At 45.3% G+C, this 15,213-nt stretch overlaps 1 protein-coding gene across 5 annotated transcripts in view; it reads left to right on the forward strand.

Annotated features, from left to right (window-relative positions):
• The first annotated feature begins 5,942 nt into the window (after positions 1–5,942).
• MITF (melanocyte inducing transcription factor) overlaps positions 5,943–15,213 on the forward strand; it is a 104,000-nt gene continuing 94,729 nt past the window's right edge. For 2 of the 5 annotated variants that reach the window (XM_069027417.1, XM_069027420.1), the window contains exon 1: positions 8,386–8,594. In XM_069027417.1, the coding sequence (XP_068883518.1) occupies positions 8,491–8,594 (104 nt within the window). In that variant the 5' untranslated portion in view covers positions 8,386–8,490. The other 3 variants (XM_069027415.1, XM_069027416.1, XM_069027418.1) reach the window with 3 other exon arrangements.

The following is a 15,213-nucleotide window of genomic DNA, read 5'->3' on the forward strand; positions in this document are numbered from 1 at the left end:
AAGCCTAAGCCATGTGTCTGTTCATGTATTAGCTCTGTACAGTTTGGGCCAGGCTGTGCTATTCTATACCAGAGCCCCCAGTACAGAAAGGTGTGTTGGTGCTTCCCAAAGGGCTGACAGAATGAAGAGAAGCAGTGGGTGGTTGAAGCTGTGCTGTTGGGGCCATGCACTGTGCACGGCTGGGCTGTGTGTTTGGGGACATTGATGCTCCCCCCAGAGCATTTCTCCAGCCTCCTCACAGGTGATGGGAAGGAGTGCTGGGTGAACACAGAACTAAGGGAAGTGTGGGGGAACAGTTGATGCAGGGATGCAAAAAGAGGGGCAAAACCACAGAGGCATTTTACTGGGTAAGCTATCTCATTTTCTGCTTCTCGTACATGCATATTTGAAGTAAGCATTTAAACTCCTCCCTGGATTTGCAGTGAGGGAAGGGACATCCCTTCTTTATGGCTGATGAGTGGCCTTTCTTCACAAGCAGGACATGGGCTCAATGGAATCACATTCAGTACATTAGTTTGGGCTATCGGGCCTTTTACTGCCCTTTTCTTAATGAAGCCTCATTAAGGAAAAAGAATCCTCTGGCAAATTATCCTTTCCAGGTAGATGGAGGCAATGACATGGCCTTACAGTGCCTGTTCAGATCAAATGGCAGCCTGCTGAGACAGTAAGGGAAAAAAAAGGATTACATCCCTATGGGGATCTGAAGTAGGCCCACATTCTGAGTAAAGCATTTAATGATCACTCAAGAAGAGTTTTGGGAAGCTTTTTTTTTTTCATATGGGCAGTTTTGATCTCAACTATACATAGTTTTGGCCCTTGATGCTACCAATTACCTCTGTATAATATGGATTTAAAATACTTGCCACACTGTCTTGCTAGCTGAACACATCCTTTTTGTACATCTAAAAGTGTGAAAGGTAACACAAAAAATTCAGCAAATTAGCCTTTATCTTTTAAATCCTCTGCTTCAAAAACCTCACAAGTCTCAGCAGGGTTTATGTACTAAAGACTTTTATTTTGCTTTGGATTTGTGATTCTCTCACTGTGTAGCTTTTGTTTGAAGACAAACTCTTTAGGTGGTGACATAGAAATGTAGAAATACAGTAGATGAGGGGAAAAAAGGGATTCTGACTTCAGGGGGAGAATATTTTAGTATTTATTAGAATAATATTTGATATTCTGATTTCAGGTGAGCGAGTAATTGAAGATATTTGAGGAGGGTTTGTGTTTCATGATGTGTGTGTAAAGGCCTGTTGTAAAGCAGAAACATGAAAGTCTTGGTATTTGAACTCATTGTGACTACTAATATTCATATTTCTAATGTTGAAAAAAGTCTTGTTCTCTTCAGATAGTGCTTGTAATGAAATATCTCAAAAGACACATAAAGCACAGGAATCACTCGTGGGATGGTATAGAAACAGCCTGAGAAAATCTTTGCTTTTTCCGTTCAAAACTATTATTAGACAGTGGGAAGGGAAACAAACACCTTCCCTCTAAATTGATGAGATTTTGTGTTTTAAAAATGGGCTGTGATTTCAATCCATTTTCCCTCAATAAAAGGATTTTTGGGAAGCAAATTTAGACGTGAGTGTTGTTGATGTGAAGATGGCTCAGTTTCTCAGGAAAGCTGAGGAGAATAAGGCACCAAAGACCAGGGCTGCTGGGCCAAGTCCCCTGTTCTCAGTGCTCTTTGCTCATGGTTAAAAGCAGTTTCTTACATGTCTCTACAGGTTGTACTGGTTTAAATACAGCAGGGGAAGTTTGGCAGAGGTCTACAGTTTGCTTCTCACTTTAAAGCAGTCCAGTTAAACCAGTGCCAGTACTTAGGGCAAATATATTTAAACCAGTTAACTCTCTAATCAGTTTAACTACCACTGATGCTGTACTGAATTACATTAAATCAGCATAAGTGAGAGTTTAACCTGGTTTATCTACATCTGCTCTGGCCTTTGCACCAGTTTAATTAACTGGATTTGCAATTCCATGTTGGCCGGATGAGGTTTGGCCTCACAAACTTTATTCCACAGACATTTACTGAGTTTCCAGCCGTTGTTCCCAGCCTGTCCATGGCCGTGTCCAAGTGCCAGTCAGTGATACCTGCTGGGGCCCAGCTCTGGCTGCTTCTGCCACTGCCTTTCCCTCCCAAAGAGAGCTCAGCAGGATGAGCCTGCCTTCCTCGAGGAGCAAGACCCAAATGATTTCCCACTGCAGGAATAACCCTCTGGTCCCCAGGAGCAGCTGATGACACGCAGCCTACTGCCAGCTCTTCTGACCCTGTTCTTGGCCTTGGATTTGTCATTCTCAAGGCAGCAGTTCTTAGAGCTGTTCTAGCTCAGGAGAACCTCAGCTTTCACTCAAAGAAAAAGCTAGGTCCCTACTTCTCCACTCGCAAATGCACAGTCACCACTTCCGAGGTGACTGGGTGTTACTGGCTGGAAGCCCAGGTCAGAGCCTGTCAGATCCTGCTCTCCAGACCAGGGACTGAAAGCAGGAGTCCCCAGGCTCTCCTCTACATCCTGCAAATCCCTTCCCTGAATACCTCCCCAAACCATGGAGGATTGACCATTTGTCCCTGCAGAGGCAGCTGTGATCCCCCCACACCCTCTGTTTGAACCCAGGAACATCTGCCTCGAGCACCAGGCTCAGTCTCTGGCATGGAAATCATGAAGGCAATTCTTTTGATGAAGAACTAAAGGGAATGACTTAATCCCAGTCTAGGCTTTTTTTCCCCCTAAAGCCAAGTCAGAATGACATTGCTCTTCCAGCTTCTGTTTGCGCCAGTACTCCTGTTGCTAACCAGTGTCATGAGTTAGCATCTGGAAAGAGGAACACGTGAAAATCAAAACAAGGATATTGAACAAGAGAGACTGTCCAGTTCCCCCTTGAATTCTTCCATTACCTAGCCAAATATGGCAGAGATGAAGAAAGGGAGGACTAGGAATTAGTGAATGATTCATTAGAGTAACATAATTTGTTCAGGAGCCCCAGCTGCAGAATTAATCTCCCTCAGTTCTGCTGATAAAACCACTCTGGGACTGACAGGGTTTCAGACTTTGTTCCAAACTGATGACACATTCTTAGAAACTATATTTTAAAATATGAATTCTCTTCATTTCTCCTGGTGTATTCATGGAACAAGGGGGCCCATTTTCAATCTGAGAGCTCCAAACGTTTTTCTAAGAGAAGCAAATGCAAACTTTGCAGTGAAATTATTAGACCTGGCACCAGCACCTTGCATGGGGCAGGCTGTGGAGAGCAAGGCTGTCCTGCTGAGACATGGGGTAGCTGGCCTGTTGTTCTCCGTCATAAAATGATTTTTGGATTCCTTCTTAAACCATCTGGTTGCTTCTGGCTGTCTAGCAAAGCCCTGCATGAAAACTGACAAAGCATGGAGAAATTATCTCACTGTATGTGGCTGCTGGTTTTCATGTATGTCAGAGATATGTCACATGCTGCTCTTGCAACAATCAGGCTAAATGATAATTCTTGGCAAAACTGTACCTGGTAAATGCACAGCAAAGCAGCAGTTAAATTTCCATGGGTTTCATCCCTCTCAGGCATTTCCCACCCTAAATGGGAGCAGGATTTCCCGTCTGTCACACTTCTGAGGTCCTGCCTGTGGGGAGCTGAGAGGAGATTGTTTGGTTTCTTTTCCTGAGTGGGGAAAAGGAAATCCTTGATTTGAAAGCAGAAAGGGTGAAAACTGCACCTTATTGGAGAAAAAGCTCAAACAGCACCCAGGGTAGGCAGAAACTGTGATTAAACAAACGTGTGTGGGTATCACTGGGAGGTGGAGGGAGCTGAAGTCCAAAAGAGGGAGAAGGTGCCTTGGCTGGCCAAAGAGATGAGATGGCAGCTGGGGAAGGAAGGAGATGGGTGACAGGCTGGGGGTCTGCAAAGAAACATTGTGGCTGGAGAAAAAGGAACTGGGACAAGAAATGAGATATTGGAGATGGGAGATTTTAACTTGCATTTTTTGTGCTTGGTGGAGCAAAGAAATGGGACAGGGATGTTCCTGTGAGACTCTACAAAAATCTCTCCATGGCTACGGGAAGCGCTCACTTAAATGCCCCCTTTCTTTCATACTCAATACTGAACGCTTTTACACAAGTTTTCTGCCTTGTGGGGAGATAAAGAGCGATAACAACTTCTTGTCTTTTAGTCTGCAGGGGTAAATTGCATTCTCCTCATGAATTTCGCAGTGTACAATACAGAGTATGAATGCAAAAGTCTGGGAACTTTCTTCAAAATTAAATCACATGTCTGTTTATTTTTTATTTTGAATAGCAGCATTGACTGCTTCCTTTCCTCTTCACATGAATGCACAAATAGTTGGTGCGGGGGAATTCTTGCAAACTGGGAACTCTGCTGAGTTTTGTGTCAATTTTTGCCTACTTATAGAGATATCAATCTATGTTGTTGCTCCCTGCTGTCAACTAGAGATCCCCAGACTGTTGTTGGAGTAACGTTACTGATGGGAGAATCATTTTAAATGGTACTTGTAGGCCAGAAGAAGAAAAATACAAATTATGAGAATTATAAGTGAGGATATTACAAATTGCAAAGAGTAATGGGGGGGTTGAAGGGGGAAGTAGCAACTCTGCCCAATGTGCTTGCTGCACATCAAATTGTGGTATCTGAAAATCATTGCTGAAATCACAGGAAATATTGGTTCAGAATGAGGAAGAGCTGTGTCTCCTGATAAACCTTTCTCAGGAGCTGCACAACCAAAGTCCTTCAGTCTCCTGAACCTTCGTGCTGCTTTCTCAGTCTTGACGAGAATCCACTCTGGAAAGGAGAATTTGCCCAATAAGCTGAATACATTTTAATGGTTTTAGCAAAATCAGACACATCATTTGAAAAATAACTGAACAATGCTGACCCAGTGTCTACATGGCACTGGGGAGCTCAGACCCAATTGCTCATGGCTTTTGAGGGGGTTGTGCTAGTTTGGGTGAAGAATGAGGCAGAAGTGTCACATAAGCACTGAGGCTGCCTTTATTGCTGGGTGTTAATTTCCAGCTCTGGAAAGGACTTAGCAAGGACTTGCTTGAAAAGCAATAGAAAACCAAGTCAAACATTCCCAGTGAGCCTGAATAGAAGGCTGTCCCTCCTGAAACCTGACTTTACCCCCTAGAGAGTGTTTGGGACTTGCTTCTAGGCCATTGCCCTTTTTGGGAGTGACAATTCTACAGAAATACTAGCTAGCAAGAGCTTTAGTAGGGTTATGCCCATGATGTGAACACTAGATTGAAGTTCATGTTCTGCCACTGATTTGATGTTTGACAAATAACCCTTCTGTGTTTTGTTTTTCACTTTGCTAAATTGGATAATCGTTCTTGCTCACCTCCCTAAAGCAGTTTGACATTCATAACTGGAAAACAATCAACAGAGCTGTGCAGAATTCCAGCTATAGACAGTAACTTTACAGAAATCTAAACCCTGCAGCATGTCTTCTTTATGTCAATTTAACTGCAATATTGGCATAACAGGATTAATTTTTAAGCATCATTTTTGTTTTGGGGCATGCTTACATATTAGTATCGTGCTTAGGCATAGTGGAACCATTGCTCTTTCACCCTTAAAGACAAAGATACTATAAACATGGATGACATCTATTATGAATAGAAGAACATTGTGTGACTCAGCAAAGCAGTGTGAAGTTCCCAGTTAGCCCAGGTGCAATGAGAAATTGCCTTGATCTGAACACCAGGTAAAACTTTGCATTGCACAGAGGTTGCAAGATGGAATCAAAAGATTCATGGTGTGATGAGAAGTAAACCAGCTTCCTTTCGCCCTGGGAGCTGCACTGGCCCTGCTGAAGCTGTGGGATCTCAAGTGAAGCAGCATTGCCTGGGACGTATTTGCATAAAAGTTCTTTGCTCTTTAGAACTACTGCTATAATTAAAATAGAGCTGAAGGCTCATAAGCTGTACATTTTGAAGAGCAGAAGAGAATATCTCATTTTTACACCTGGAAAAATAGAAGCAAAATCACTGAAAAGAGGTGAGTCCTGTTGTTTACTGCCTTCATCAAATCATGGAGTGATTCCTCACTTGTGAAAACAGTTCCTCAGCAACACCCTCTAACCCACAGAGGCTCAGGCTGTAAATGTAGCTGAGCAGTGGGTTTATTCTAAGTTGTTATTGTTTGTTTGTTGGTTGCCTTTTTTTTTTTTCCCCCAAAGCACTGTTAGCAAGCCTACTCCTTTGTCGAGCCATCCCAGCCATCTGCCAATGTGGGCTCAAAAGAACATTCTTCAGGGCCTTATCCATTTGTTGTATCTGATTCATTAAAGTAATTACTCTTGCTATTAAGTCATTGCACGGAGTTTGGCAGCTGCATAAAATCTGGGACTTAAATTTCTGAAGCAAGCTAAAATTCTTGGGTTTATTTTATCAAATCTCACATTGCCTGAAATGAGGAGGAGTCTTGGCTGCCCAGGTGTGAGCAGTCCCTGGTGCAGCACTGAGCAGCTTTGGCAGTTGTGACAGAGGAAAGGGATGTATGGAAAAGGCTCTTTTTCTGGCTTATCTGGTGTTGGAGTTACTGGTGTTCCACTGGCACAACAGGAGTGGTGTGATTTTAGCTGTGAGTGATATGATGGCACCAGAATTATTAGGCATCAGTTATCAACAGCGTGCTCAAATGTCCCAGATCTCTGAGTTGTGCTATGACTTAATGAAGTGAGGTCAAAGCTCTGGGAAAATGCCATGAATGAAATGCTCTATGGAATTTCTATACTGAGAGGGGTCCCTGTCACAGCAGATAGGGAGACAGAGCTCAGGAAGGTTTCTTGCCCTCCGTGTTGTAAAGATTAAAGAAATTAAAGATGTCCTGAGTCTCAGTCAGTGCTGATAGAAGGCCCCTCATGAGTGCAGGGAAAGAGCCCCATTCCTGAAATCCACCTTCCTGCGGCACCAACCCCCAAACTGAAAAAAACAACAAAGACCAAACAGAATCATTTAATGAGTTCTGAATGGGATCTTCCACGTCCTGGGTCTTTGAACCCACAGAAGGACCAACCCCATCACTCACAGGGGCTGAGCAGGCACAGGACTTCTGTAATCCCTGACACCATCCAAATCCTCCCATTCCAAGACCTCCTTGCCACCCTTCCACCCAGCTGTCCCTCTTTGGCTCTCCCTGGGACTGGCACCTGTGTGGGTTCAATGGTGTGTGGCAGAGGCTCTTCCCACCTCCGTGTTCTGAGATTATCTGCTCTTAGTATCCCAACATGCCAGGAGCCAAACTGGAAGATGAGGTGGCATTAAAACTTTTCTGTCAGAAATAACTGAAGCCCAGCTGGCTTCAAATGTTCAATTTTACTGAACCTTTCTTTGCCATGTTTATGAGCTTTGGACTCTTTATAAAAAGGCAGGTAAAGTTCAGAGGAAGCTACTTAGTGCTGTCTGTTCTTGTGCTGGGAACTTAATTGGAAAAGTGTAAAATCTTGGGATGCAAACACTCATTGCTTTTCAAAGTAAGTCACAATAAATGTCCCACATTCTATCGCCAGCTGACCTTTGCTGTGGGCATTCAAACCCATCACACCCTCCCCTCTAACTGAGCTCCTGGCTAGGCTGATTCCTGGGTCTGCAGCAGTATGGGAATGTTGTTTGCAGCTGGATCTACTGCCTGTGCCAGATGTTCCCAAGGGGAGATGAAGAGCCCTTCCCGCTGGTCCTTTCATGATACCTGAAGGGAGCCTATGAGAAAGACAGAGAGGGACTTCTTACAAGAGCCTGTAGTGACAGGACAAGGCAGAATGGAGTCAAACTAAGAGAGAGCAGGTTTAGATTGTATATGAAGAAGAAACTCTTTGCTGTGAGGGTGGCGAGACACTGGCACAGAGAAGCTGTGGCTGCTCCATCCCTGGCAGTGTCCAAGGCCAGGCTGGACGGGGCTTGGAGCAACCTGGGATGGTGGAAGGTGTCCCTGCCCGTGGCAGGGGCTGAAATCGGATGGGCTTTAAGGCCCCTTCCAGCCCAAACCATCCCGTGACTCTGTGATTTTAGGGACACCCGCAGCGCTTTGCGGAGGGCGAGGCCCCGGCCGCCGCCGCCGCCGCTGGGGTGCTGCGGGCAGCGTGACGTCACGCGCGGCACCTGTGGCGTCAGAGCCGCGTGACGTCACAGCGGGGCGGGGTGGCGGCCGGGAGGGGGCGGCAGGTGGCGCGCGCGGCCGGGCCGGGCCCGGGGCGGGATGGACGGGACGGGGCGGCGCGGGCGGCCCCGCGCTCCGGCTGACAGCGCCGGCCCGGCCCGGCCCTGCCCTCCCGGCGCGGCGCGGCGGGACTTGTAGTGCGCGGCGGGCGGAGGCGGCCGGGCCGGCCCCGGGGCGGACTACAAGTCCCAGGCGGGGCGGGCGGCGCTGTGTGTGAGCCGAGCCAGCCGAGCGGAGCGGAGCGGGGCGGGCGGCGCGCCGGGGCTCGCTCGGCGCCGCAGCCGTAACCTCCCGTCTCTCCCTCTCGCAGCGGCCGCGGCGACGATGCAGGCGGAGTCGGGGATCGTGCCGGACTTCGAGGTGGGCGAGGAGTTCCACGAGGAGCCCAAGACGTACTACGAGCTGAAGAGCCAGCCCCTCAAGAGCAGGTGGGGCGCGGGGCGCGGGTCCCCGCCGTGCGCGGGCGCGGAGCATCCCCGCGGCCGCTGCTGCGCAGCGGGGCGGCCGCCGAGCGCTCCCTGCCATAATAGCGGCGTTGTTGGCGGAGGGCGGGCCGGGCCCGCGTTATGTAAAGGGCATTGTTGGTCGTGCGGGCCCGGCTGTCACCCGGGGCAGCCCCGCCGGGAGGGGGGACGAGGCCGGGGCCGCACCTGCCCCGGTGAGCGCCGCTGGCCGCGGCCGAGAACCCCCGGCGGGGTCAGCGCGGAGGGGTTGCAAGGAGTTGTAGCATCTAAGGTTGTTTTTGGTTGCTTGGCTTTTGGTTGGGGTTTTTTCGTTTGTGTGTTTGGTTTGGTTTTTTGGTTTTGGTTTTTTTTTGGTTTTTTTTGTTTTTTTTTTTTTTAGCCTCAGAACGGGTTTGCTACTTGCAGTTGCTTGGGGACTGGAAACTTTTGCTAGGTAGGTCACTTTCTTCCTAGAGTGTTTTTTCCCTCAGATAGACCCTGTTTGCTTATCTGGAGCGGCTGTGTCGCGTAGATATGCTGTGTAAAGGGAAATAAGGCGGTCTGTGTGTGTTTCCCTCCCTTGTGGGCTGTGAGCGACCCGTTGTCCGTCCTACTGCTGGAAAAAGAAAGTCAGTGCTCTCCCACACCTTGGGCATCCACCTTGGCAGCGATGTCACGTTTCTCCCTCCGTTTTTTCATTCAAGGAACCCTCCATTTCACCTCAACACTCTCCTAAGCAGCACTCTGCTGAATATAAGGTCGTTGCTGCAAGTGTATCGTGTTTGTAATCAAGTCTGTTGTTAGCCTGTCTCTATATTCATGTTTTAGTTTTGAACACTGCTCTTTGTACATCTGTGTGCAGTGGAAAAATGAATAAGAATGTAAATATTTAAAACCAAAAAGTGCTAGAATGAGTTTAGATTGTACGGCCTGTCAGACAAACTTCAAAGTAAATAAATGACTTTTTGATCATCCTCTGAATGCTTCAGAAACACTGAAGGTTTGTAGTAAAAGGTGTTAAAATTCTGTTGCTGTCAAAAGGGCTGACAGATGTGGGGCCACCTCCTGTGGCCTGTCTTTACAGCAGCCCTGCTTACACTGAACCCTTGGTACAGGTAAATGGTGGTGCTGTGTAGTGGTGCAGGTAGTGGTGGTGCTGTGCAGCCTGACAGGCCATGCAACCAAACTGAAGTTGCCAGAACTCCTTTGCTCCCCAAGGTTATGCAGGGAAGTTGCCATTACCCAGGTAATTATCTGAGAGCCAGGCTAATGTGCAGAGCAGATGGGGTTCACTGGCACTGATGGGTTCCGCCTGTGATGGAGGCAGCTGAGAGACACACAGGGCTTCGGGTTTAGTGCTTGTGTTGACAGTGGAATGCAGCAGTCATGACCACTTTGCTGTGGTCCAGTAGCCCTGTTCGTACCAGCTGCGTGTCCTAACTGGTGTGCAGGAGTTGTCCCTTTGTGGCTGTCCTCTTTGTAGTCAGCAGTTTGTCTGTGCTTTCCTGGTGTGAGCATGGATAGCAGGTCTGCATTTGACCTTGCACAGATGTTGCAACTGCTTTTAATTCCTTTGACTTGATGTTTTGGAACCCAAGTGCAGCCTTCCATTGTTCACTTCTCCCTGAGAGAAGTGAATAAACTCTAATGAAGCGCTGGAGTATTTTACTGTCTTCTAAATGTTGCCATTTCAAACTTCCCTGGAGTGAATTTCCCCAGTACCTCCTCACCTGATATTCCTGCAGAGACAGCAGTGCCTACCCTTTGAGTTTAAAGGGGTCTGTCACCCTGACATCCTGGTGGTGCTTCAGACCAATATGTGTCCTGATGTTTCCAGGGGAGCTTTTTGGAGGAGTGACCAGCTTGTCCCAGTCTGCCTCGTGTTGCTCCACATGTACCCATGTGTATGAGAACAGGGAGCCCTGAGGGTGGAATAACAATCCACGATTTTTCTGGCAGATAGTGAACTGACACATTAACCTCAGTGTGGAGCCTGCCCAGCTCACGTACAGCTCGTACCTCGAGGGAGAGGTACTCAGTTGTCATCCTGGTATTGTGGGAGATGAAGATGCAAAGGAGTCAGGGGCCCTGCCAGGTCCATATAAACCTGTCCCTGGAGCCAGGCTGATAAACTTGATGATAACAGGAGGCAGAAGTTGCTCACAAACCTGTTTGTTTCGTGATCATATCTCAGAGGACTTCTGTAGTCCTTCAGCTTTGCTCAGGCCTGGAACCTGTCTGACTGATAATAATCGAGGGTATCAGCATCACCCTGCTGCTTTCTCTTGTGGATGTAAATCAGGAGTAATTGCATAGCAGTGAGTGGAATAGCAGCAGGTCAACGTGGTGTAGTTGTGGGACTGTGGCCATGGGAATTGCTTTCTTACCCTCTCCGCAGCCTGGCTCTGGAAGGGTGCCTGGGGAGCAGGCAAACCAGAGCTGATGTGAGGAGCTGAGTCTAAACAGCAATCTGCTCTTTTCCCTGGTGAGAACTGCTGATTTCCTAGCAACATTCAGGGCTTTCTCTGATCTTTTAACCATAAGAGTTGAGAAGCATCTTGGGCTTACTCATAGCAGCTGAAATTGTGAGTACAGAGAAAATTCCATCCTGCTCAGAAATAGGTAAGAATGTCAGTGGTCTGAACCAAGAAGAAACAGTTTTGTTGACCAGTTTAACTAAGCCCTGCTGATACTGCTGTCCTTCTCTCAGCAAAACTCTTTATTTGCTTCCTGCCAGATTGCTTGTTTTCTAATATGTGACATCCAGTTAAAGGTTTCTCCCCTCCAGTGTGCCCTCGCAGTTACTCCATCCTTATTTCATAATTCAAGTCTGCAATCCAAAGCTCCAAGGGGTCCAATAATAAAAAGCTTTTTGCAGTAAATACTGTACTAACTTTGGCCAAGCCACAATTGACTGCTAGAAGCCAAGTCAAAATGTAAGCCCAGCAAAAGCTTTAATCACAGGGGGTGGAGAGGATACATGGGGCTGAGATAGATTAGTCAAACCCATACTTCCCAAACCCTCCCGACTCATGAGAAGTTAGATCCTTGGGCAAAGTAATATCTACATTCATGGGGTCTCTGGAATTTGCCATGGTTGAATGTCTTTGAAAACTGAGATGATGTTTCAGTTGCTTTGGTTTTTTCAGAGTCACTTTTCACTGTGGGAGGAAAATGGGCTTTAAGACTACCAGTAAGACAATGAGATCTGTTTTTTCCCCCCTCATACTCATATTTTATTCCTCTCCTGCCATATTCACAAAGGATAATAGTTTTAATCTACAAGTACATACACTTAAATATGTATGTGTTTGTGTAATGAACAAGCAAATAAGATTTGTTTCCTGGTACAAACAGTGTACAATGAAATTGGTGGAGTTTTATTACCAAAAGTAAACACAGATCCTGACATGTCTGCATGCAGTCAGCAGGGTGCTGGAGGCTTGAGCTATGTCTCTAATGTGGATTCTTTAAATCATTTGGCAATGTTTTGGATGTCAAACTGGTATCTGGAGGTAAAGGCTGTACAGCCTGCCTCTGCACAGGGCAATCTGAACCAACCCAGGTGTGGCAAATGCAGCAAAATTTTCTATATTAAATTGATTTTCTCTGTATTTTTTTGTTCTCTGCAATGTGTGTCCATTTGGATGGTCCTCACAAGCACCAGCAAATTACTGTCAGCTGTTGTAATTTACTGCCATGCTCTTAATAAAACCTGCAGATAAATTACTGCCATTTGTGCCCTTTTCTGTTGCCTATATTTTCAGACTGGTTAAAAAGCACCCAAATGATGCAGTTACTGAAGTATTTATATATAAGTGGAAAAAATATTAGGAAATGCATTTAATTTGCATGATAGTTTCTTAATAAGCTTTTTTTTGTTTTATGAGCAATAGCATTGAGATGTAGAGTTTGTCATTATTAAAGCAGTGATGTCTTTATAAAATTGTCATCATTCCTGCTGTCCAAAGACCTTTTTCGTTGTGCAAACCTTCAATAATTTACTTATATCAGCTGGTGCCTCATCTCTGTCCAGTTAGGATCCTCTGTAAAGCATTCGTTTTTGGTTTTTTCCTCTTATCTAGTGGTCAACACGGAAGTCTTGATTTAGTTAAAGCTTCCCTTTTAATACACAATGATTGTTGAGGAAATATTAATTTTGCCAAATAGACACACACATTTGAAATGTGTGCTTACTCTGGAGCCAGAGAGGACTCTTCTAAAGTGCTTTAGTGCCTTAGCCTGCAGATGATCAAATTAAATTTTGTAAATGAACTTTGCAGTGTGATTGAATTTGAACTTGATTACATTAGGCTTAACATTGAGTTTGTGCCTTATTGGAGGTAGTCTTTTCATATTACTGCTATTTATGGATCTTATTCAAGTGTTTTATATTCTGGTTGGGTTCTGCAATGCAGTTTGTTCAAGCTACTGCTTATATCTGTTCCAGTTGTGCAAGAAGTGGAAAATATCCTTTATTTAGAACATGGTCACATGTTCTTGCATCCAGGAACCGTGTCTCAGTGTGATTAAAAAAAAATAAAAATGTATCTTGGAGGAACAGATTTAAAAAGTTCCTGAAATATTTTTCCGTCTGTTACAGAGGAACATTACATATTTTAAACTAAAAGGTAATAATAGCTGAGCTGGAAGTGCTACGTAGGCCAGCACTGCCTGAAATCAGTGGTAAAAGTCTGAACCGACGTCAGTGGGAGTAGAGCTAAGCCAGAAGTATGTCTCTGAAATCTCTCCGGTAACATTTTTGTGAGTGACTCAATAATTCCATGTTTATTCTGCACCTCAAATTCGCTGCACTGGGAAGGAAACCCTCACCACATCTTTTTGTACTTTTTTATTTTTGAAAACAGTCTTAAAAGGAAAGGCTGCAGTTGGAGTGTCTGTTGTATAAACATGTGGAGACAATAAGTGGTATTTCTGTATATTTCTTTACACAGGGAGCTGGTGCTGCTCCCTGTCTGTAGCACAGCATTTTCCATGGTGAGAGATCCTGGGTGACCTTTTCTCTCCTGCAAAACTCTCACTCTGTTATTTGCAGTAGGCCTTTGCTATTTAGCAAGGAAACAGAAATAGCCCATGAAATTCGGTTCAGCATTTGCTTTGATACGAACTATTGAGCATCACCTTTTTGCTTCCCTGGCCTGCTTTCCTCGGGAGGGTTTTGTGTGACTGCCAAGCTGATCAGAGAGGCCACAGATATTTTGAGGCCGAGCTGGCTGCACCGACTGTGCATCTTTTAGCAAGCACATGTGTTTGCTTTTTATTTATCAGACTGCTGGCTGCATTAGTTGTGTGTAAGTACATGTGCATTCTGCTTGAAATAAATCTGTACTTTTCTGGTGAGAAGGAAACTTCCCTAGCTGGCTACTGTCGATTTACAGATTCCAGGTGATAATTTGAATCAATATATTCTGTCTGTTAAAAGGCTGGAAGTAAGCCTATGCAGCCCTGCTGATGGAAAGCTGGACTGGCCCTGGTACTGCTCATTACCCCATGTAGAGTGGAGGTCATTTCATAACCTTCTGGTCTAGAATTTGTGGGGCTGCTGTGAACCTACCCATTGTCATTTAGAAGTCATTGCAGAGCCTCTTGTGCACTGTGTGTGTTTTCATTTGGCACTTAGGGCAATGTATCAGAGGTCCTTTCCAGCGTGGTGGTCGGCAACATGACTAATTCCTGCTGTGCGGTCTGATCAGGAGAGCTAGAAGAAAACTGGGAAGCAAGAGCAGAAGAGATTTGCAGAAGAGATTTTACAAGCAAATTCATCTTCTTAACCATGTTCTCTGATTAAAAGTTGATTGGGAAGAAATCAGTACAGCTACTTAAAAATGAGGGTACAAGAGAAACCTGTTCTGACACTTAACGATGCCATCTTGTTTCTACGTTTGCTTTTCAAAGCAACATGCTTTAAGACGTTGAAAATGAAACAGAAGGAGTAATTTTCTGTTTACTTTTCTGCTAAAAAAATTGAAATTGTTGGCTTTTAATTGTCTTTTGTGAACAATCTGCTGTTTCAGTGCTGGGAACAAAATGAGAGTCCAACTTCCATTAAGCTGGTCAGGCTCTTGGCCATTATTGTCTGTCTCATTCTATTTTGGAATCAAAAAGTTTTTGATATACACAGGCTGTAATGTTTTTGCTTGGAAAAATTCAGTGTCTTAATGTAATTTTTTGCTGTAACAAAGACAACATGATTAAGCAGCCTGGAATGGCAGATTTTGCTGGACAGTTAACTGTTGCATCACTATCACATTATACGAGAACTGTGATGATTTATTTTTAATAATCTCTAGTTAAACAGTAACAGCACAACTAGTGGCTTGTGTGTAGTTTTACACTTCATTTCATACTGGGGAAAAAAACAGCACAGGAAAACTGATTTTATTGCATATTCATAAATAACAATGCCACTGCTTTATCCGCAACAGCTGTAAAAAACCTGATGCTGCTTTGAGTGTCAAGATTGAAATATTCTGGTTCACTGGAACCAAAGTCTTGGGAGAGGTCAGCCTGTTCTCTGGCCCATCTGAGGCAGAAGTTAAGTGCAGTTTTCAGTGTTAGGCACCCTAAGGCTCTGTTTGCTGTG

The sequence above is a fragment of the Aphelocoma coerulescens genome, chromosome 12 (assembly GCF_041296385.1).
Source record: "Aphelocoma coerulescens isolate FSJ_1873_10779 chromosome 12, UR_Acoe_1.0, whole genome shotgun sequence".
NCBI classification, from domain to species: Eukaryota; Metazoa; Chordata; class Aves; order Passeriformes; family Corvidae; genus Aphelocoma; species Aphelocoma coerulescens.